The 23,340-nt window shown below is 40.5% G+C and overlaps 1 protein-coding gene across 1 annotated transcript in view; it reads left to right on the forward strand.

Moving 5' to 3' along the window:
• Positions 1-1,972: 1,972 nt before the first annotated feature.
• pard6gb (par-6 family cell polarity regulator gamma b) overlaps positions 1,973-23,340 on the forward strand; it is a 30,504-nt gene continuing 9,136 nt past the window's right edge. Inside the window, exons 1-2 of the mRNA XM_034200955.1 lie at positions 1,973-2,311; positions 7,139-7,361. Coding sequence (XP_034056846.1) covers positions 2,240-2,311; positions 7,139-7,361 — 295 coding nt within the window. The 5' untranslated portion in view covers positions 1,973-2,239. The remainder of the gene's footprint in view (positions 2,312-7,138; positions 7,362-23,340) is intronic.

A 23,340-nucleotide genomic window follows, 5' to 3' on the forward strand; every position in this document is an offset into this window, starting at 1 on the left:
AGGAAAATGTGTGTACCAGCACACAACATGACACCTGAAGGCTCTTGCTTGGGTTGTCATATTTGAATCTAAACTACAATAACCTGCATGGGAACAAGATTCAAGTGGGGAGTATTGCTATTCCTGGTGTTTAATTTACATCATCTTCCATAATAACCAAATCAGCAACCTGCCCTTTTAATCAGAGGCTTTAAAAAAACATGTGTGAAAGAAATGCGTCCTCTGGCGCACTGGAGGACTATGCGTAGTGTTGCCTTCAAGCACTTTCGGAATTTGTAGACCTTTAAGTTATGTGTCATAAACGACCGAAATAAACGTATAGGCAAAGGCAAAGACGTTTTTTTATGGATTTACAACTATATCTATGATGTTTTTTTCTGACGTAAGGACAAATCATATATTTGACAGCGTTTTTTCCCGAACATAATCGCTCATTAATTGGACTCAAAGGTAGTGGTAGCCTACCTGTGTTATTTTGTACATTTAGAACTTACACTAGGCTACTAAAGCAAAACTATCTAGCCACTCTAGTTCACTTGGACTTACGTGGTCTCGGTGTATTGATCGTTGGACAGAAGGAAATCGATACATAATCTGAACAACTCTTTTGTGATCGCAGCGTATGAATATTTTAGTTGTTTTTTTTAAATAAATTAAAGCACACACACTGCTGATCTTGGGCCTACCTCAGGCATCTCCACGTCGTAGACCTCCACCACTGGACCTCCGATCAACACAAAGCACCAGAGAGAAGGAAATAACTTCCCCTACAACAACCTGCAGAGAGAAAAAGTTTGACAGTGAAACATACTTTAAATCCCCTGTAGTATATAATAGACATGATTCAGTTTTTATACGTTTTTAATGGATTACCTGCATGATTAAGGTTTTTTTGGGTTAACAGTCCCCAAAAGAGTAGTTTCATTTTTAAGAAAAAGAGAATGCAACAAATGTGTACTACTAGAATCTAACCATGGATGTTGCAGTTATGTGCCAAGGAATACATAACAAGAGATGTAAAGTAACTAGGCCTAAGTAAGTACTGCACTTAAGTACAATTTGAAATACTTGCACTTTACTTGAGTATTTCCATTGTATGCTGCTTTTTACTTTTACTCCACTACATTTATTTAATACCTTTAGTTACTATGCAGTTTTGGATTAATAATGTGAAATGTAATCAATTAAGACTAGTTACACCTAGAGTAAATTCACAAGCTACCCAGCAGCATACAAAGTCATTACAACTGGCTGCACCTTTACCAGCTTTGATAACACTTGAATGCATCAATAATTATAGTAAAAACATATAATATATATTATTCTGAAATGATACAATCTGCATAATGACGACTACACTTTTGGTACTTTAAGTATATTTTGATGCTAATACTTTTGTACTTTTACTTGAGTAACATTTTTGAATGCAGGACTTTTACTCGTAATAGAGTATTCCTACACTCTGGTACTTCTACTTTTGCTACAAGGTCTGAGTACTCCTCCCACCTCTGTACATACAAATACTATGTGTTTTGTCAAAAGGATCATTAAACAGGATGGAACCACCTAATTTGTTTGTCTTATTCAATAACGTTTTTTTAGACAATGAGTGCAACATATATCTGTCATAATATTCTTAATGTATCTACTCTTTAACTTTACATTAGACATCAACGTGTGATGGGGAGAGGAAGAAAAGTCATTAAAACATATTTTGTTTTGGTGATATAATTAAGGCTAGTTTAGCCAAATCATGTATTCTTCTTGAAACAATCAAAAGTTGTATGTATAGCATTTATCATGCATTATGATTTTACCATGTATTGTATGGATATGAAATATGTTTTATTAATGTTATATTTATTCCTCTCTTACGCAATAGTTAGGCTACTACGAGCTCCTGTCTGAGAAAGGCGGGGATTACGAGCAGCACGTGAATGCCCCATAGGATCCAATTTTTTAGGAGGGCTGATGTCATTTCAAAACTTAACTCGCAGTCCCAAGTCAACGCGGCGAGAAGCTCACCTCCTCTTCTGCTGTGAAGTCCTCTCTGAACTCTGACGGATCGCATTGAAAGGAAACTCCAGGAGGTGAAATAAATTAAAGAAGACACAAACTTCTCTACTGGAGACGAAACGGGAGGATTTTAAAGCAGAACACCCCGGGACCAGAGCCCCTCTTTTCTGCGGGCAAAGGCGGCTGAACTTTTAAAAAAAGAAAAAAACTGCAACCATAAAAAATGAATCGGAGCTTTAATAAGTCGCAACCTCTGCGGAATGCGGAGTGTAACGCAGTAGAAGTGAAAAGCAAGGTGAGTGTTTGAGGTTATAGGCTCTAACTCTAAATGTGAATATGTGGAGAAAATGAAGAGTTCACATGGTCGTCCCGCAACGGAGATTGGTTTAAATCGGACAAACTTTGTGCAACTAACACAGATTTTCTCATTTTCACTGACAAATCTCTTTTCCAGCTCATGAACGAGCACCAGTTTCTGGATGTTTCTGTAATTTGCACTGATTATTGTCTCCTTACTTCCGAGCATGCAGATTGTGCTGATTTGGCTCCTTCCCTCTCTGTCACGTAGCTGATGGGAAAAACTGGTTTGACATTGTTTCTTTCTCTTTAACAACAGCATTTGTTACAATGAGAAGGTGTTATCTGTTGAATCGGATGTTTTTGCAACATTAGTCGCTTTCACTTCGGGTTTTTGCCCTGCATACTTTCAGCCTCATTGTTTGGAGTAGTTTGAGAGAGGCTGACAGTGTAATAGCTGCATAAATTAAGCTAACCAACAAGTAAATGACCACAGCTATCTTACAATTTAGGTTTATGTAATATAGACCACCAATTACTATCAAATATGAGCACAGTTCAACTGAATTTGGACCATTTCCTTAGTCAAACACTAAAACTACAACAGTCCTTGGGTATATAGTTGATCAAGAGTTTGCATTCAGTCTAAAAACTGTATTTTATAATTGGTTACAGAATTGACAGCTTTATATAGAGCAACTGGGCATAGTTAAAACCATCCCAAATAAACAAAAGTCACTAATCCTAACCACAAAGTGAACACACAGTGAACACTTTTTAATTATGCCTCTCAAGGACTTCTTGTCACCAACATTTCTCTATAAATTCCATTACGTGATAACAATCTACAGTGGCATTCATCTGATGTGTTTACACATACCAGCACACATAAGAGTATCAGCACATGTATGAAGGAGGAGCTCCTGAGTCACAGTTGACATGCCAGATTAAGATGGAGAAGTGACTCATTCAGTCCAGAGGTCTTTTCACTTTTGGCTTCCCAGTTTCAGAGGTGACCTGGGTAAAGACACTGGTGGTGGCTGAGGAGAAAGGAAGGGCAGGTCTATTCCAGGATGCTCAAATAACATCATGGAGGAGCTTTGTTTTTATTTTGAGGCAGGGTGGTTTGTGTTTGTTCCACAGAGAGGAGTGGTCACTTGTTTATAGGTGGGTCTGACAGGCCAGAAGTTGCTTGTCTAGAAATGGGCAGGTTTCACAGCGTCATCACAGCTGACTCACTATCATACAAAGTCACATGTTTCCCTTTTTGGATCAGATATCCCTCTTATCATGTTATTTTGTTCTCTGGTTTTGTAATGAGCAAATCTAGAACGTTTGAGTAAGTCGCCTGAGTCACAGGGATCAGGACTTGAGCTCTAGATCTCTTAAAAAGTAAGCCAAGGAAGACATCTACAGAAACTGTGACTTTACATTTAACTAGGAAACTTTAGAGCTTAAGAGCAAGTTAAGTGTTTTAGGGCACAGCTTTCTCTATATAGCCTTACTTGAAATTTTAGAAAAACGTATTTTGCAAATAGTAATCAATGTATTCCTCTAAAACTGTGAAAAACATACATACCAGCAACTCATGAGTCAAAAGAAAAGCAAGCACTGCATGCTTGTTTTTCTTTTGCTCTCTGTGGCGCATAAATAAATCCTGCTTTGTATTATGAGCTGTACTTTATCACCTCTAATTCCATAATAAATAAAATAATATACATTTCATATGTTCTGCTTTGCTAGTAAGAAAATAGTCCTAAAAACAACATTCAAAGTTTAGTGTTCACACATCGACTACTAGATTACCAAGGACTCCTTGGCAAGGAGTGATATTGGTGTGTTTGTTGTCTGTTCAGTTGAGTGTGGTGCCGGTTATGTCCCGGTTCTCACTGGTTAGCGTTTGGTTTTCCCAGGGGAAACTGTCCCATTGATAAGCTGATCAGGATAACACTGGAGGTGTCTGGCTGCCTGTCATGGAGCCTCGACCAGGAGCTGGTTTCCCTCAGCTCTTATCAGAGTCCGAGATATTGGAAGGGATGTTGGGGGTTGGGTGGGATATCCCCCTCTGCCCTTACTTTGATTCACCCAGATTTTCAAGTTATTTTTATTCTTCCAAAACATCATTAGCATATTGAAGTGTGAGGCTTGATCCACTCCACGATAAATAGCAGCTGATGTTTAATTGCAATAACCTGTAGGTGTTTTCTCAGGTGACTCGTCGCTCTCTTGCGTAAGGTAATGGATAAAGAAGGAAAGACAGAAGTCAGTTATGTTCCACTTCTTCAGTGTGTCAGAGTTTAGCATTTTTTAGGCGTGTTTCAACCTGTTGACATCACTTCCAACTGATAGGCCGGGAAGACAGGTGATGTCACGTTTGTAGTGATGTATTCTTAGGTTCGGGGTTTGTGCAGAGGGCCTGTGGTTAATCATCCGTGTTCAGACTTGTTCATACCACAGGGCCGAGTTCTGTGAAAACAGATTGTTCAGACTTATCACGATGCAAAGGGAACATTCAGATTCAGAGCAACGACGGAGCTTACTGATGTACAGAACTTTCATTATTATTAAGTCAATTGTGACATGTTGAAGCCTGGCCGTTTTTGTCACTGTTCAGTCGTGAATGAGATTTACTTTCCTAAATGTTAAGCACATAAACCTCCTGAAGAAGGATAAACCTGTTTATCAACTTGTTGTGTCATCTTACAAAGAAGGTTGTTTTTATAAACTGGAATCCAAGTTACGCTTTCAAAGTGCAGCTTCATATGTTTTCCTTTTAGAGCTGCAAGGATTCATAGATAAGATGTCAACTATTAAAATGCCAACATGATAATCTACTAATTAGTTTAACTAAAAACTCTATTTCTAGCGTCTTTTAATGTCAATATTTTCTGTCTTTTTTTACCTCTGAGAGCAAACTGAATATATTCACACGTCAAGATATTAATAGACGTTATCATAAGCTTTAAAAACACTGATCGACATTCCCACTATTTTCTGACCTTTTACCCACCAAACATCTCATCCGGAAAATCATCAACAGATTAATTGACTATATTAATAATTGGTGGTTGCAGCCTTGGTTATTTTCCTTCAGTGAATCTGGCAGCACACCACACACACCCACCTGGCATCCCCCTAGTCACCTTACACGCCTCCTCTTAAATTCATATGTCATCTTCTAATTACAGAGCGGGTTAATGTATCCCCCGCTCTTTTTCTTCACCTCCCAGTCAGTACACTGCCACTTCTGCTTCAGCGTCAGCACTTTTTCTCCCTCCCTCCTGCTGCGACATGATCATCATCCCTGTTTCCCCCCCTCGCTGTCAGCTTCCCTCCGCTGTGATCTGATGATTACAGTTACAAACGGCACCTTCGTCTACAAATTACCGCTGTGATCCAGACACCAGTGCTGCTGCAGTTGTGTGTTGTGGTTTTATGGGGCTTTTTGTGCCTCGGTTGTATCGCTGCTCCTCAAGTCCATTCTTGTCTGAGTCACATGATGACCCCACTGTGACCCTCAGCCACGCTCTCATTGGTGATTCGTTGACGGGAAAGCTGTAGCACAATAGTTCCAAGTCTGCGCTCCTGTGGGAGGCGAGGCAGCCAGCCAGTGTCATTCATATCTAGCAAGACAGCTTACTCATCCACCTGTATTGTTCTATTGTGCAGCAACCCTCTTCCCTTTTCCTGCTGTTTACATGCTGTGTGCAGTTGACATTTTGTTTTTGCAATGCTGTGATCTCTAGGCAGAGTAACAACACAGAGTAAAGGAAAAGTTCCCATTTTGAGATTGATTGATTGAGATTGACATGAACCCACAGGTAGCAGACAGGCTGGAAACAGATAGCCAGACTTTATTTAAAGGTAACTTAAACACCTCTAACGCACACCAACTATCAGCTGGTTTTTTACCTTTTATTTTTTTATTTAAAGGATGGGTGTTATACATTTAACAAAAAAGAACTACAACATGTCAGTCAGTGAGCTTCAGTGGATTTTGTCACTTTCTAACAGCCACGCGAGCTGTTTCCTTTGTTTTGCTAATTTAGGCTAGCCGGCTGCTGGCTGTAGCTTCACAATCACAGAAATGAGAGGGTGATCGACCTCCCCTCATAACTTTGAACAAAAAGGCAAACTATTCCTGTAAATATATGGCATTTGCTTTGTAAAAAAATCCCTTTCTCTATTTCATAAAATCATTCTTTTACTACGTTATTGTAGGCGTTTTAGACAACTTAGCCCATCTCGGCTTCAAATAAGAAAGAACGTAACGCACACGAATAATGTTGGGAACTGGAAGTAGTCTTGAAAGAAGAAAATAAGTGGATATCTCTCCATATGAATATCTTGTATTTAGAAAGTCATGTTGTCGAGGCCTGAGGTGCGAAACAACATCTGAATAAAAGAAATGTATAGCAGAGTAGTGTGCTAAATGTTTTCACCTCCGCTATAAAACCATTTATTTCTTAAAAGAGTCAGTCATTTTGAATTATTCTAAAATGTGATTTGCTGTGCCATAAATACTTTTGGCATGCTTTGTGTGAGTGTAATATGTAATTGTATCACTTTGGCTCTGTTGAAACCAGTTTTCCAAAGTTTTGCAGCAAATTCATTTTGTATTGTGCTTAAAAACAGTTTCCCTACCCTGTGTCATATTGTCCGTAAGGTCAGGACCGCAGCTGAGCTCTGCGTACTTCCACCCTGTTCATTTATGTGTGCCAGTCAGATGTTTTAGATAAGTACATGAGCCAGGAAATCCCGGCTTCCTCTTCCTGTTTGGTGACGGTCCTGTCTAATGTCCTCTCTCTTTTGATCTTCCTTTCAGTATGGGGCAGAATTTCGCCGGTTTTCGGTGGACCGGATCAAGCCTGGCAAGTTCGAAGAGTTTTACAAGCTCATCCTGCACATTCACCGCATCGCCAATATGGAGGTGATGATCGGCTATGCTGACATCCACGGTGATTTGCTGCCCATCAACAACGACGACAACTTCTGCAAGGCGGTGTCAACGGCTCATCCACTACTCAGGATCTTCATACAGAGACAAGGTAGGTTTTCTTTGAGGCAGCTTGGTTTCTTTGTGGCTCTTTTATATAATCAGTTACACAGAAATCGTTTATAGAGACATTAAAAGGCTAGACTTTTTCTCCAACATTGTGTCTTGTAACTGGTTTGTTTAAATACACATTTCATGTATTCGTTTTGAATCATCCTTGAACTGGTAAACCTATAAAACAATAATCTATTGCAATGGGCCGCAATTATTGTGCTGACTCGAATCAAATTTCCCCACAGAATATTTCCTCCAATTATGCCTCTCCTCCCACTTTGGGAACTCAAGGCCTTTTTGTTTACTTCATGCAAGGCTTTCTGTGTGTGTGTTTTGAGTTTCCTGCCCTCTTATTGGCTGGATCTTTCTCAGTCTGTATCTGTCTGCCTGGCTAAGTCCTCTGTCTTATCCAGAGGAAGGGCTTGCAGGCAGATGAACGCACACACAGGCCGGTGCCTTGGCAGCCCCATAGAAATCAGGTCATTGAGCAAAGCCTGTATTCCAGCATACCAGACATTACTGAGAGACAAAAGATCTAGAGAGAGCGCGAGAGAGAGAGAGAGAGAGAGAGAGAGACCACGGTACCCTGAATGGGAACCAGTCCTACTCTCTCCATCTCCCTCTCTTTGATCCCAAGTCTGGAGTGGGCCTTGACTGCCTGCCAGCCATCCAGCGAGCATACAAATGAATCCATCACCATTCACATCTATTCATACCTCAATCCTTCATGGAATGTCCCTCCCTCCGTTGTGTAATGAACATGTACACTCCAGGGTATTGTTTTAATTGTCGTCTCGTGATTCAAATACAAAAGCTAGCCACCGCGCAGATTTCCAACAACTAATAGGGTTCGGGTCTTTAAGAGGCCCCACCAGACTCCTCTATTGTGTGATTCACTATCTTTAAAACTCATACTGTATGGCTGCAGCTGAATTAAGTCATTGTACAGTAGAGATTTCAAATGTAAAAATTAGAGTTTGATTGTGAATTGTCTAACTTTTTATAATTTCTACTGATTCATAAATGTAATGTTTGCAAACTATCCATTTTTGCATGATTTTATAATATTATGTCATCATTTTAAATGATGTCTTGAGACCCTAAGTGTCTTTGTGGTTCATACGCAGAGATGCAAGCATTCTGACACTTATGTTTGCTATGGGATTTCAACCAATTGCATCTTAAACGGCGGTGTCTCTTCCCATGAGATTATTGTGTACCGAGCAAATGCCATAAAGCATATTGGAGCTGATCCTTGTTGAAGGACGAAGCTCTTGCGCTGTAGTTTTGTTGTGTTGTTGTGGTGTAAACATGACCTGGTGATGTGGTGCAGAGGAATGTGCACTGTTGTGACTGATGCTGCTGCAGTGGTCTGAGCATCTTAAGCCTCACTGCAGTCTATTGTTAGTCGCCAGACAAAGAGGCGTGTGTTTTACTGTGAGTACCTCATGTCTCAGAAGAGCTGCCCTGCACCCAGTATGTTACATGCACGAGAAAGTGTGTGTGTGAGATAGTGACTGTATCAGTCAGTACCAGCCTGTTAGCACAGGTCAGTGGTGTCATCGTGCATCTCCTCTGTCCCGGTCAGCAGACCACCCCAGATTAAAGAAAACTATGACTCACACTTAGTCAAAGAAGGGACATTTTGTGTAGTAACTTAAACTGGACTGGTCTTTCACATGCATATGAGTGTGAGAGGGAAAACAACATTTAATTAGGCTGCTCCCAGACAGCTAAGCCACAAAGTTTATATGTGTCTCTTTATGTCCTTTTTTGAAAGGCAAAACATATTCTTATTTTCCTTTTGAAAAGTTGTTACAATGTGTAAAACATACTTTGTTTTTCTTTTATAATCATTTTCCACACAAACTGATTTTAAAACAAGTTCATGGGTACACTGTCCAATAAAGAATTGATATGGCATTCATAGAAGTAAAAAATGAAACACAATGAGAGCAAAGGGGGGCAATACAGTGAAGGGGAATATAAGAGAGGTGGGGGCCCCAAAAAGGAAGTGTAGGAGAAAGTTAAAAGGAAGAGAGTACATGCAAATAGAAACAAATGACTAAACTTTTAAACTTTGTATTTAACTTCTTAAGTTAGACCGTCCTCGTTATGCTGTCAACAGACACGTTTCAGTGACTGGCCGTGTGTGTACATTTGTCCATGTAACAATAGCTTTCAACGTGTGTGGGTCCCTTTTATCTACCTGACACCCTCCTTCTGGGCTTAGATGGCCATTGTTGCTGGGATCACTTGAGCATGTGCAGCAGTCGTGTGGCGACACAGCAACAATCCTGCTGATAATACCTGTTAGTCCCCGAGGGCAGTGATGGACGCTTGTTTAAAAATGAGTTCACCTACAGAACAGAAGCTAACACTTTGTGGTTTAGTCTCAACAATACACAATAGCCTTTGAGTGTAGATATAGTTGGAGGGCAAGTTACCGCATTCAAACCAGGAAGTTCAATGTTACTGCAACAATGCCTCTGAATGTTTTTGAGTAACTTGTCGTTGTTATTAAAAAATCCAATGTAGGTCCTTATTTCTCAATTACCCATATAGTATTTTTTCCATTTGTCAAAGAGCGATACCCTCTTAAGAGATGATCCTTTTTAAAGGAATACTATTTGCACCTACATTGTAACAAGTATTGTATTTTCATCAAGGCAAAACTATTGGTATGTATATTGAGCTGTTTTCAATTTGAATATATCTCACCTTGTACTTTATTAAAACCCAAATTGATGAATTGTTGGAAAACCGATGTATCCTTACATTTGGTTGTGCCCACTTTAGAAAGGAGCCATTCTTAAAAATTGTTAATCTAATAAGTAAAAAGGCAGTCTGCATGTTATGTAATGATGACCTATAAAAGTAGATTATTACCAGTAGCATAGTAAAAGATCAAATCGATTCTATTGTTGCATTGTTTTACCTTAACTGCTTTTATTTCAAGCTCTACAGAAGGTTATCTGGGGAGCCAGCAATGTCAAAACCTGCAGTGAAAAATACTAGTTTGTAGACAGATGGGGGAGGGGAGTCACTTCACAGAGGGAAGTTTTGTACTGGGACACTTCTACATTTCTCATGCAGGCACAATCAGTATGGGGGGGGGGGGGGGGGGGGGGAGGGGACGAGCAACTGATGGGAAGAAATGGGACGCATCAAAAGATTTGTGAGCAAAGAGGAGTGAAGGAGCGAGCTGTGGAGGTGGACTCCGTGTCCAGTGTGATTGCAGTGGCTCAGTCATGTGTGCCCAACTGATGATGAGATCGGGGTCACATTCACATGGACAGTTATGCAGTTGAAAGAGTTTATACATGTTCTTACAGAATCAAATATAGGATATTCTTCCTCCAGTGCCCTCATGTTGACTCAGCTTTTAGATTTCTGGTTCTAAGAGATTGGTTCTTCTGACACATTGTCATCAGAGTCAAGTTGAATTTACTCTGCTTGGTAGTCTGATATTTTGTCAAGGGTTTATGGTATCTTTATCGAGGGAAAGTAGTGGAAGTACTAACTGTTCATTCATATTCTGCGTCATGTGCAAAGTGATGCAAATTAGGATGTAGATAAGAGAGAGGGAACACTGCCTGCTTATTTATACTAGGCAAAGATAACTTGGTACAGGAAACTGACCCCAGAGCTCATGACTTTCCACATTTTACCAACATCTTTTACTGTTTACAGATTAAAAACAGGACGTTTATGATCCATAACACTAAAAAAACATTCGACAGATTATGTTTTATCTATTCCCACCAATCTAGTGTTGAAGTAGAGTATGACCTGTGAATGTAGGTTGTGTACTTGATGCTTTTGTAGCTGGCAGCCTTCTATTTTTCCACACAGTAATTGTAATGATAGTCCTTGGAGAGCAGGTAGGGTTTAAATAAGGATATGTTCATTAAGGTCAATTTGAATTGTATCTGTAATTACACTAATGGTTGTCAAAAACGACTTGATCCTATCAAAACGCAGGTCTGTTTTTGAAAGCTCAATTTTAGTAGGGGAATCGAGTTGTTTTTGTAGACAGTGCCAGTGGCCTGCACACAGACTAAACTTAAACAAAGAGAAAAGACCCCTGTTTGGCAAAAGGCTACAACTTTAAATAAATAGAGCAGGCGATGTAGGCCAAGGTCGAGTGTGTGACTTCATATCTTTCATGCTGTGCAGCGTTACAGCTCAACCAGACTGCTCTGCACACCTGTGAAAACTAAAGGGCCAGATATCAACATCAGCCAATCTAAAGAGAGATGTGGCACCCAAGCACAATTTAAAAAAAACAAAACAAAAAAAACAACATAGTGATAAAACAACAGCTTTCCCAGTTAATGCTGGCTCCCAGGCCAGTGCTGTTTCTCAACAACTTGGACAGCACAGTTGCATGGAGATCAAAGAAAGGCTAGTATTATTTCTACGGCTGCCCTGACTGTCTGCACTCTGCTGACTTCCCACACTGGGCTCTTTTTCTTTTTGTGTGTTATTACCAGAACAAAGTCTGGCAGGCAGTGAATAGAAAGGTGTCATTTGCCATAAACTATTGAGGGAATAGAAGAGGAAAACTGTCTGCAGGTAATGCTCTTTTCTAAAAATACACCGGAGACTGCTTTGGATATTGTAACTACGCAAGGAATACAACTTGAAGTGGTTACCTGTTACAAATACCTGGGTATCTGGCTTGATGATTGTCTCACTTTTAAATTTCTTGTAAATAACCTGCTTAAAAAGCTGAGGGTTAGGCTAGGTTTCTTTTACAGAAATAAGTCCTGTTTCTCGCTTGAGGCCAGGAAAAGGCTAGTCACTGTGACCTTTTTACCTGTGCTGGATTATGGTGATTTGTTATATATGAATGCACCTGCCAATTACCTGAGCAAGTTAGATGCTGCGTATCACAGTGCACTGAGATTTTTGACAAATTGTAAAGCACTTACGCATCACTGTACCCTGTATACCAAGGCGGTTTTGCCATCACTTACTGTACGGAGGCTCAGTCACTGGTACTTTTTCATTTACAAAGCCATGTTGGATAAACTACCATCTTATATCTGCTCCCTGATCTCTCTGCGAATTGAAAGTACTTATTGCCTGAGATCGCATGCTGTGGTTTTATTAAATGTGCCAAGTGTTAGGACTGTCTTAGGGAAGAAAGCTTTTAGATGTGCAGCTCCACTAACATGGAACAGTCTGCAAAAAGAATGGAAAATTACCAAGCTAGTACCACTACATGTTTTTAAAGCTCGGTTGGATGCTACAAAATCAGATGCTGTTGGTGGTACCTGTACATGTGGTTAGATATGTAAATTGTAATCCCTGTACATTTTGCTGTATGATGTCCTTTTGTTGTTCTGTTTTATGTCTTCTTGTGGAACCTACTGCTGCAGGTCTCCCTTGAAAAAGAGATCATTGATCTCAATGGGATTTTACCTGGATAAATAAAGGTTTTGAATTTGAATTTGAATGTTGAAATTGGTTAAGCGACATAGTTTGTATTAGTCACCATCCTGAAAAGAAAACTATAGTTTTTATTTCTACCAAGGACAGGAAAACATGCACAATAACAACAATTAGTGGCAAAAGGGTTTTCAAATTAATCACAGAAAAATCTGAATTATCAAATAAGTAATTATGGAAAATATTCTGGTTTATTAGGTGTAAATTCAGATGTAAATAGATACGGTGATTAGCTTTACTTTAACCAGATCTGACCCGACCTTTTCAACTGTGGAGTCTCACTATGAACAGCAGCTTTGGTCAAGCTGAACTCAACACATTTCAATATTTTAGCAGCTTTGCATTGAATGTGCTTGTTATAACACAAGGCAGAATACAGGAAAAACAGAAACTCTGCTACCATAGCCAAAGTCCAATTCCCTGAAATGACTGCAGTCCAAGTGTTAAAAAAGAGAGGATGTTTGTTTTGTTGGTTTATGGTTTTGCTTAATTTTTATAACAACTACTTTCCTCTAATAAAAGAATAAGATTAGAGGCAGACATGTCATTCTTTAAATTCTCATTTAGCTAATAGGGTCAGTTTCATTAACAATACCGATCCAGTCTATTAGATTAAAGGATCTATAATTCTTATTACATAATGATGAACCTATAAAGTACATTTTAGAGCCACAGCCTCTGTAGTGTTCCTACTCTTGTCTGTTTGACTGCAGGGTCGCGGTCCTTGTGTGTGTGTGTGTGTGTGTGTGTGTGTGTGTGTGTGTGTGTGTGTGTGTGTGTGTGTGTGTGTGTGTGTGTGTGTGTGTGTGTGTGTGTGTGTGTGTGTGTGTGTGTGTGTTGTGTGTGTGTGTGGTGTGTGTGTGTGTGTGTGTGTGTGTGTGTGTGTGTGTGTGTGTGTGTGTGTGTGTGTGTGTGTGTGTGTGTGGTGTGTGTGTGTGTGTGTGTGTGTGTGTGTGTGTGTGTGTGTGTGTGTGTGTGTGTGTGTGTGTGTGTGTGTGTGTGTGTGTGTGTGTGTGTGTGTGTGTGTGTGTGTGTGTGTGTGTGTGTGTGTGTGTGTGTGTGTGTGTGTGTGTGTGTGTGTGTGTGCAGTAATTAGCGTTGTCTCTTTATCCCAGTCCAAACTCACAAAGATGATTCAGAACGTATTCATGCCAAAATGCAGATTTGTTTCTATGTTGTGCTCTTTTCTCACTTGTTTTTCTGTGTACTGTTCATTAGACAATAAACTTGCATAACAGCCACACAACCAAATACAATGACAGGCAGAAAGCATCCTTTTCCTCATTCCAGCAGATCTAAGTTGGTCATGTAAAGTCACTGCCTTGTGGCATTGCCTCTGTATGCTTTTGTGTTACCAGAACATCAGAGCCATTGAGCTTGAGTCCGAGTTTGTCCTGTTGTGCCGGGGCTGCCACTATCTCTAGTCTTTGTGCTTCGTACCAGAGAGCGGCCTCAGGCTGTGCAACGAAGGAACTGGTAGAGTGAAAGGAAAACAGGCCATACTCACTGCCTACTGCCCCTTAAGGACAAGAAAACAACAGCTGTCAGTTATAGCTCATCTTTCCTTTTTCACTATGTCTGGGCTTTTTGTTCTTTTTTTCATCTCCATCATGCTATGTAAAAACGTGCAATTCCTGTCAAGATAGGACGCCATTACAACAGTTCAACGTATCCGTCTGATAATGTTTGTTGAATATCTAAAATGTTGTTTTAGGTGGCTGCTTAGACCAATCTTCATTCTTCTCACATTAGAGCTCAGACATGACTCAATGTTCTAGAGCAGAGGGGGAGAAAACCACTGCAGACAGTGGGGAGTCAGTCTGACAGTAAGATAGACGGACGGGCAGGGAGTATGAAGAAAGGAGGGAGGACAGGGCAGGTTGTGTCCACCTCCATCCTGTGGTCTGGCTGTTATCCATGTGTTGCAATCTGGGCCAACAGAAATCAGGAATATTCTGGAAAAGAGGGGAAACCCATGTAGGCGTAGATTACATTACATTACATTACAGGTCATTTGTTAGACGCTTTTATCCACAGCGACTTACATACTCAATACTGTGGACAATCCCCACAGGAGCAATTTGGGGACTCGAACTTGCTATCCCCTGATTCGATGTCCAGCACACTATCCACTGAGCCACATCCTCCCAGCCTGCCACAAGTAAATGTTATGTATAGAGACAAAACACCAAAAACACCTTTTTTCAGAGCTTTGTGTAAGCTTTAAACAGATACTTTGATGACACATCTGGGTCACATTCAGAGGGCAGCAGCATGGGAAAATGCACTGCTTTTGAAATGCCTCATTTAAGGCAAGTGAGGTGTTCAAGGCGTCGTCAGTGTCGGAAATCTTCCCTAGCTTTTTGCCAGTATGTGTGTCACAGTGCATCTCTGCGCCATACCAAATAAATCTCCGTCTCTCTGCTGGGAAAATGCTCAGTGCCGTAAAACCTGTTAGGTAGTGTGTGTGGGCTTCTCAATAAAACCTGTGTGTGGCCTTTTCTCTGCATGTCTTCAGACAATGCCAGCTATAGTTAGAGTGTGATGGAGATGCCTGGTGCCTGCCAGGAGCCGGACAGGGAAGCAACAGCCACGCTCGATGGGGAGCTGCCTCTCTTTGTGCCTCTGACTAGAAAGCCACTGCAGACCAGCTTGGATGATGCTGTGAATCATGTCAGCTGACACAATAAGGGGCAAACGTAAATCCACACCCGTACTTAACATGCAGCGAGACACGGGCATGCCCACACACTCAAGAACACTATTAATTTGAGTAATTTTATATTAATTGCACCAGTAATTTGCGCTTATAACAAAGCAGAAAATGCACACATAATTGCTTTCGGACCACACGTGTTCGTATGCATCACAGCTGACGCACATCTTCAACCCTTCTCTCTGTTGTTGAGGCGTGGGAGGGGACTCCTGTGTTTTAATTAAACTTGTAAGGGCTGTTGTGTTTGGCAGAACTATATTGGTGTTTGTGTTTCCTAAGTCCCTGCTTTCATTTGGTTTACGACCCTGCTTTGAACTGCGTCCCCACTCCCCCACAATGAAGTTTCCAGACATTGTGGGGCAGCAGTGTCTGTGTAAGGACACTCCTTCCATCAACTGTTGGCCACGTCTAAAAAGCATTTCATGGATTTATTTGGACTATTTACTAACCTAGAGTCAACAATATTTCCTTTATGGTTTTGCATGTTCATGAACTGTTTGGAAAATTGTTGAATACATGGAAAATCCTTTCTTATAACAAAAAGGCTCAAATGTTTGACATCTACATTTTCTGAAGGATGCAGTCTATTTGCAGCTTTAAATGTACAAACAAAGCTTCTCTCAATTCAGAAATGCTTTCACACCTCGATAGAGTCTCTGTTATTCAATTCAATTCAATTCAAAACCTTTATTTATCCAGGTAAAATCCCATTGAGATCAATGATCTCTTTTTCAAGGGAGACTAGTAGTTATGACTACTATGATTCTCAGAAACTCAGTGGCTCAGTTGACGTTGGTCTAATGCTGCAGATAGCGGCTTTTGGAAATGGTATGCTGCATGCGATGAATATAGCTGGTCCTTCAGGGACAAACAAACAACTTCCTAAGCCACCAACACCAGGCCACTCCTCTGCAGCATGAACCTTCAAAGAGAGAAAAACAAGCTGGAAATACCTGTATGCCTTTATTTCTTCCTCTTGGTTTATGGCTTGAAAGTGGAATGAGATCCTGTGTCATGTGACTGAAGGGAATCTCTCCTGTCTTAACTTTATGCGAATAACCAGTTATTCAAACACATCTGTTTCCTTATACAATGAGATGTGTCCTTAATATGGAGATGGAAGTACTATGGGTTTTTACATTGTGTTTCTAATAATAGCAATTTACCAAGAAAAGCGGGATCGGAGAATTATATGTATCTGACCAACAGTAGAGATTGATACTCTCGTTAGCCTACTGTAGCTTAGCTTTGAAACAGTTAATTGCTTGGTTTGTTTGTTTTTGTACATTAAACTAACATATTAATACAGTATTTTAGCTTAAAAGATGCTCGTCTATGGATTTTGTTACATGAAGAATAGGCTAGCTGTTTTCCCCCTGTTTCAAATGTTAATGCTAAATTAAGCTATAGCTGTTCCTTTGCACTAGCTTCATAATTGTATCCGAGTAGTATACATTTTGTCATCTAACTCGAGAAAGAAAATAAGCATGTCTGTGTATGTTGGAAAATGTTACATATTTTAACTTAAAAGCAAATCTTTATTTTTTTAATTTCTTAGATTTGGTGGAAGTGTGTGTTTACACAGGTAAGTGATGTATATCAATGTGGATTACCCCTAAAACAGGAAATGGACAATAGAGTGGTTGGATAGCAGTATGCAGTGGAAAATTCCCAGGACAAGTTTAGAGCCATGGTATGAGCAAAATGAGGGAAGAGTTTGAAGGTTTGGGGTTAGAGGGAAAAGAGAATTTGGGCGCTGGGTGGATGTCAGTGGGTTTTGGAGGGAGGAGTTGCTGGTTTTGAGCAGAGATGGCTCGCTGCGAGACTGTTCACTGCAGTTCCTCCTTAATTATAGCTCTGCCACTGGAGGACAAGGCCAGGCTTGCTCTTTGTGTGTAGTACTGAGAAACTCACACAAATTCACACATACAAATATAACGGACTCAAGTGCATGCTTGAGCAAAGGATTTGTGTCCTTTGATAATGGGAGACAAACTTGGATTTCCTCAAAGCATGTAGGTTGGTTGAGAAGAGTGTGATTGCGACTGACGCACTTATCGTATCTAATCTTGTGTAATCTTTCACAAATTACCCACTAAATCCGAGTTTTTTTTTCTGGAACTGGGATACAGTTTGACATTTTGTAACAACTTTTGGACCCGTTTCATTGGTGAATTATTATTATTGGAAGTTAATCTTTCAGAATCTTTTTACGCTTTTCGTTCGAATCCTTGTTATCATCTTATTAAAAGAGCTACAGCTAGTTTAGTTACTAGCCTGAGAGACAACATAAGACTCTCTTATCTAAGCAAGCCGAGCCATTCGAAAAACACGATGGCTAGCACAACAGCAACCTCTGCAAAGGGTTATTTTGGGCGTCCATAATTACAAAGGAGGGCCTGAATTTGCTTCTCGACAACTCACCCGCAGCAAACATGCGCACCACTGACAACGTTGGTGTGTGTGGTGCTGACTCACATGGCCACTATAAGTCCTGTACACTGCCTACACATACACATTCATCCCTTGAAACCAATCAGATGTGCTTGATCGGGTAGCATGTGATGTTATTTATTTTCACCGTTTGATGACCCTGGTCAGAAGTTCACAGTCCTGCAGGCAAAAACGTCCAAGTAAATCTACTCAACATGAAAGCCTGTGCAAACATGGCTGTATGGGCTGAGTTAAAGTGCACAGTATGGACATTTAGCCTGTGGACACTAGTGTATGTATCTGAGTTGAGGTCTGTGTTGTTGTTGTTGTTTTTTTGTGTTTTCTTTTTGGTTTTCGGTCATGGGGACCTTTTCGATTCCCAGTTTTCTCTAAACTTGGGCAGGGTAAAAAAATAGTCAAGCTGGGCACAAACTACATGTGTGTAACATTCACAAACATGATTGCATGCAATGCTGCATTTCCATGCTGAAAACAAATGCATGCCTTTTTAAGCATTTAAAGGCATGGTTAGGTGTCACATTTTGTATGTGTTGGACTGTGTTTTTTTTCTTGAAATAGTCTGATCCAATCTGCTGAAAGGGAGTTGACTGTTTCTTTAGGGATGTTTACTCCTCTGGTATTCCCTTGTGGCCATGCCACAATGACAAAATAAGAAGCCTTTTTGTTGTTGTTGTTGTTTTTTAAAGAAATGAGGTTTGTGTTTTAGAGTTAGAGCTTGTGCAACTGTATTTGGCCTGGGTGGGTGCTCAAGGAATTAAAGGAACAATTATATCTGGCTAAAAGACTGAGTATAGCCATATATAGGTCATGAGGCTAAAACAAAGAGACAAGCTGTCATGCCCCCTCACCAGACTGGCAATTGTTCGGCCATTGCACACACTGGAGTGATTTGATTGGCTATAACAAATCACCAGAGCCAAAAAAAGCTATTGAAACCTCATATGACATCAAAGCAAATCACTAAGAGGATCTAAAGCATGCGTCTTGTCTATGGTTTGTTCATTTGGTTATTGATTTGGCAATTATCTTTTGTTCACTGGATATTGGGTAGGGATGTTTTGCTTTGTCTCTTAGTAATCAGAATACAGATGCAAACAAGTGCAGTTCTTACCCATTCAACTATTTCATACACTTGATTGTTACATATTTGATGGTAAAGGGTTAACTCAACAATTTGATAATAACTAAAATTGGGCAAAATGGTTTGCTCCTAATAGTTTATAAGAATTTGTTCCTACAAAATCCAGTTATGAGTCTTAAAGGTGGAACAAAAAAAGTAAAGTGATGCACTCTGTTGCATATCTTTTTAGTCACTTTGGACTTTTCTGCTTTGTTTGACAATGAGCCCATTTTGGATGACTATATCATGGAGCACTCAGCCTGCAAATATTCAACTTCAATGAACTTTCACAAACTAAGATTGAACCCAAAGCCTAGCTCTTTTCAAAAGTGTACCATCTTATGAGCTCCTGAACTGACTCATAGATGTCTGGCAGCAATAGACGGACTCACCGTGAGAAGATGCTGCCCCCTCTCCCACCCACCCTCCCCCCTTTCTGCAGACATGTGGGCCATGCGTTGGTGGTTGAATCAGGCCAACTCAGCAGTTCAGGATGGGAGAGGAAGGAACTGAATGGAGGAGGGGAGGAATGAGCCCTGACTCTTGTCCTGATAGGAATTGTGTCCCAGAGAGGGGCCAAAACAATGGACACTGACAGCTCATGTGGAAATACTCCCACAGACTGGTTGAAGTTAAATAAAATGGAGTCAGTGGAGCAAAGCATGGAGCAGGAAGAAACAAGGATATGTGTCACCACACACAGGAAGTGTTCTGTTATGCCTTGTGGTTGTGTAAGAGAGGTTGTTGGTGTTTCAGGTGCAGGGGAGTATGGGAGGCCTGTCCAAACTTGCAGTGCATTTACCCAATCAGAGCCGGGGAACGGGGGCCTCACCTGGAGGCCAGGAAGGGGCTTTTCATTGAACCATGTTCAGGACTGAATAAAGGTCAATGGGTGTTTGCGTTAATGGCAGAGTCAACCACATACCAGTGGTAAGCTTATGCTGAATCCCCTTCAAAGGGTTAACAATGGTTCAACAACAAAAGTGGACAATAAGTCCATATTCAGCCAATACTATTATAGTGATTTGTTGCAGCAAAAAAAGCTTCTTCATAGAAAGGTGTATTTGTCTACTTAGATAAGGATACAAACAAAATGATGTCATTCAGCTTTGGAGACATCCTTTTCTCTGTCCACTTATAAGTCGAGTAGCACTGTGATGGATTATTTTTCTTGCCCACAGTGTGAATGAGTTTAATGTCTCTAGGGGCGGCTTCATAACAGAGGATCACTTTTCTTGTGAGTTGATGTAAGATCTTCTCAGCAAGACGTCTTCTGTGAGACAGAGGATCTTGCACTTTCTCAGTTTCTCAATTTCCCTCAAGGCCGCAGTTTCCTACAAATAAAATGCAGCTCGAGGCAGTATGATGGAATTCGACTCTTTCCACCTGTTTACAGAAGGAAATTAGTCAATTTTCGAGTATACATGTGTTTTTACTTCTTGGTTGTCTCATTTCCTTACCTGTATTCTTACATGTCACATCCTCTAGTGTTTCGATGTCTACACTTAATGTGTTTGAGACAGTGCAAGAGCCAGACAGACCATAATCCTCCTATAGTCTGCTTGTTGTGTGTCACCTGTAGCCGATAAAGATTAGACTTGAACTCAGGTCAGCGCCAAAGGCTGGAGGAGGATGAAGGTGGAGGGTACAGGCGTGGACAGTAGTAGAGATCTTTATGAGTTTATATGTGGTTTTGAAGTACTGAGATCTGACCTGGGTCTCATTATCTTTGACGTCAAGGAGTTTTGTTTTATTGTTCAGTTTGTGTTTCAGCAGGATTACAAGAAACTACAGGTTTGATCTCTTAGATTTGGTGGAAGTGTGTGTAGCATGGGTCAACGAATGGGTCATTGAATGTTGGAGCAGATGCAATCATTTCAGAGCCCAGAAGGCCTGTTGCCATTAGTACACATGGATTGTTGAGGTACAGAATCCAGACACAAAAAGTCAACCTATGTCTCCTTTTTAAGTGTACAACATGTTGAAATTACTTGGTATTTAGCCAGATCAGTTCCTATATTTGGCTTCCAAAAATTCCCATGTTAGCTAAATACACCATCAACGATATGTTATTCTAAGCCTCAGTGATTTAGTTCAATTCAGTTGGTTTAAACGTTAGAGGAAGTGTTTCAGTCCACACACTCCTTTACTGCAACCACTGCATTCTCTCATGTGGGTTTATTGTTTTTAGCTCTCGCTGCCACATTTCATGGCAATTTACAAAACATGTTTGCCCCTATTTTATTAACATGAACCATTTTAACACATGCTGTTGAAGTTTATTCATATTCTTAACTATAAAACGTAACAAGCAATTGCAAATTAACCATATTCCCTTTTTCCCCACTCCTGATGAAGTGAGCCCGCATGGATAACAAAGGACTCATAAACATGGTTTTCTTCATTAGAAAATGTAAAGCAAATGCAATTGAGAGAAAAAAAGGTCTTAGGTTTTCTCATATTGTAGAGTCATTCAGATTTGTCCCTCTCACACACACACACTCATGTGGACTCTCACACAAACAGAAGGCCAGACAGGTGGCAAGGACACAAGTCTGCTGCTGAACCTTGTGTCAGCAGAGCACTGCCAAAATCTATTTCCCCCCGATCCCTTCTTAGCCAAAAATGCTTGTAAAATATATTATTTGTAACATGATTATAGGAGTGTGTTTTTAATGTCGTCTTTGTTCTCTTTGAAATTAAAATGTTGTCCATTGCTTATATCTCAGTCTATCTTTTCTAGAGTAAAAAGTCTTAAGATTTCCATTAAGTTTAGCTTTCCACACTGACATGTATTATTTATACCTTCTTATGAGTTAGTAAGCAGTGAAGGCTCGGGCAGGTACCTGTGGGCCAGATGGTGGTGGAGACTTTGTGGAGCTAAAATCAACAGCATGTGTTTTCTTGGTTGGAAGCATGCATATGATCAGCAGATTAAAACCAGAAGCAGTAGTTGGTTACAGAGAAAGTGAAATGGGAGGGAGGAAAGTTAGTGAAACCCAACAGCACTTTTTTCTCTAAAGGGGGGCAACACTTGATGGAGTGGAGATTGTTCCTTTTGAAAGGTTGGAGGAATGCAAGACCTGTCTACTTCATCGCTCTCCTCTTCCTCCTTCTTTGATGTTCCTCCCTCCCCTCCTCTGCTACACGTCACCCCCCCTCCCACACACACACACACACACACACACACACACACAGGTTAATCTCCTTATGTACGCACTCTCACACTCCCCTCTCTTAAAATACCTTCTTGGTCTTAACCTCTGTTCCTTGTGATTTGGCCCCACATTTGCGTGTGTGTGTGATGGGGGTGGGTGATACCTGCAGCGAATCTCAAACCTGTGACTCCCTCCCCACCCCACCCAACCACACAGGCCGAGCCAGAGCGGAGCAGACAAGGCAGCTCCATTTAACGTGTCCCAGATGTGCAGCCCGGCCTCTGTGTGCTGCGGTAGTGAAATGAGTGCAGAGAGTGAAGGAATGGAGGGGGTGCGTGCAAAGTGCTACCCAGCATATATATGCATGCAGAAGTCGTACAGCTTTGTTTCTTTGCTTTTATCGGGACGAAAAGTACTATTTTACCTTATTCTCTTGCAAACAGTTTGGCCTTGCTTTCACCTGACTGTTGATTGTTTTATCTAATCCTCCTTTTTTTGTGGTCATTATCTGCAGAAAGCATCAAGCAATCGACATGCACATTCAGATGATTGTGGGTCTGTGCAGTCTGTTAATGAGTTAACATGATAGTCCAGATGCAAAGCTCTTTTTTCTACCATCTCTTTTTGGATAGAGCATATTTAAGGAGTTTGCATAAAAGTGATACAACTCATGCTTGTGTGTATCCAAGAGATAGTAGTACTACCCCAATGTGACCATATACTTATACATAAGAGTCCTGCATTCAAAAATATATTAAAGTTGAATAACGTTACTAAAATAAAGTAGGCAGTTACTAATGATGAGTAGTAATGCCACTCTGCATGAGTGGCTTAGTTTGACATGTTTTTGTTTTATTTCACTGTTACATTATAATTAAAGCATTTACTTGAACTGTAACAGCCAATGAAGAAGGAACTAGCAAATAAATACTCAAGTACAACACAAGGACCCTCAAAATTAAATGTATTTCAATGATGTTCTTCCACTGCCTGAGTGTTCATTCTTTACTATGACTTAGCGTAACACAGCATGCATAAGATCACTTAAAACTTCCAGTAAGTTCAGTGCAGC

Source organism: Gymnodraco acuticeps, unplaced genomic scaffold (assembly GCF_902827175.1).
Source record: "Gymnodraco acuticeps unplaced genomic scaffold, fGymAcu1.1, whole genome shotgun sequence".
In the NCBI taxonomy this organism is placed as follows: domain Eukaryota; kingdom Metazoa; phylum Chordata; class Actinopteri; order Perciformes; family Bathydraconidae; genus Gymnodraco; species Gymnodraco acuticeps.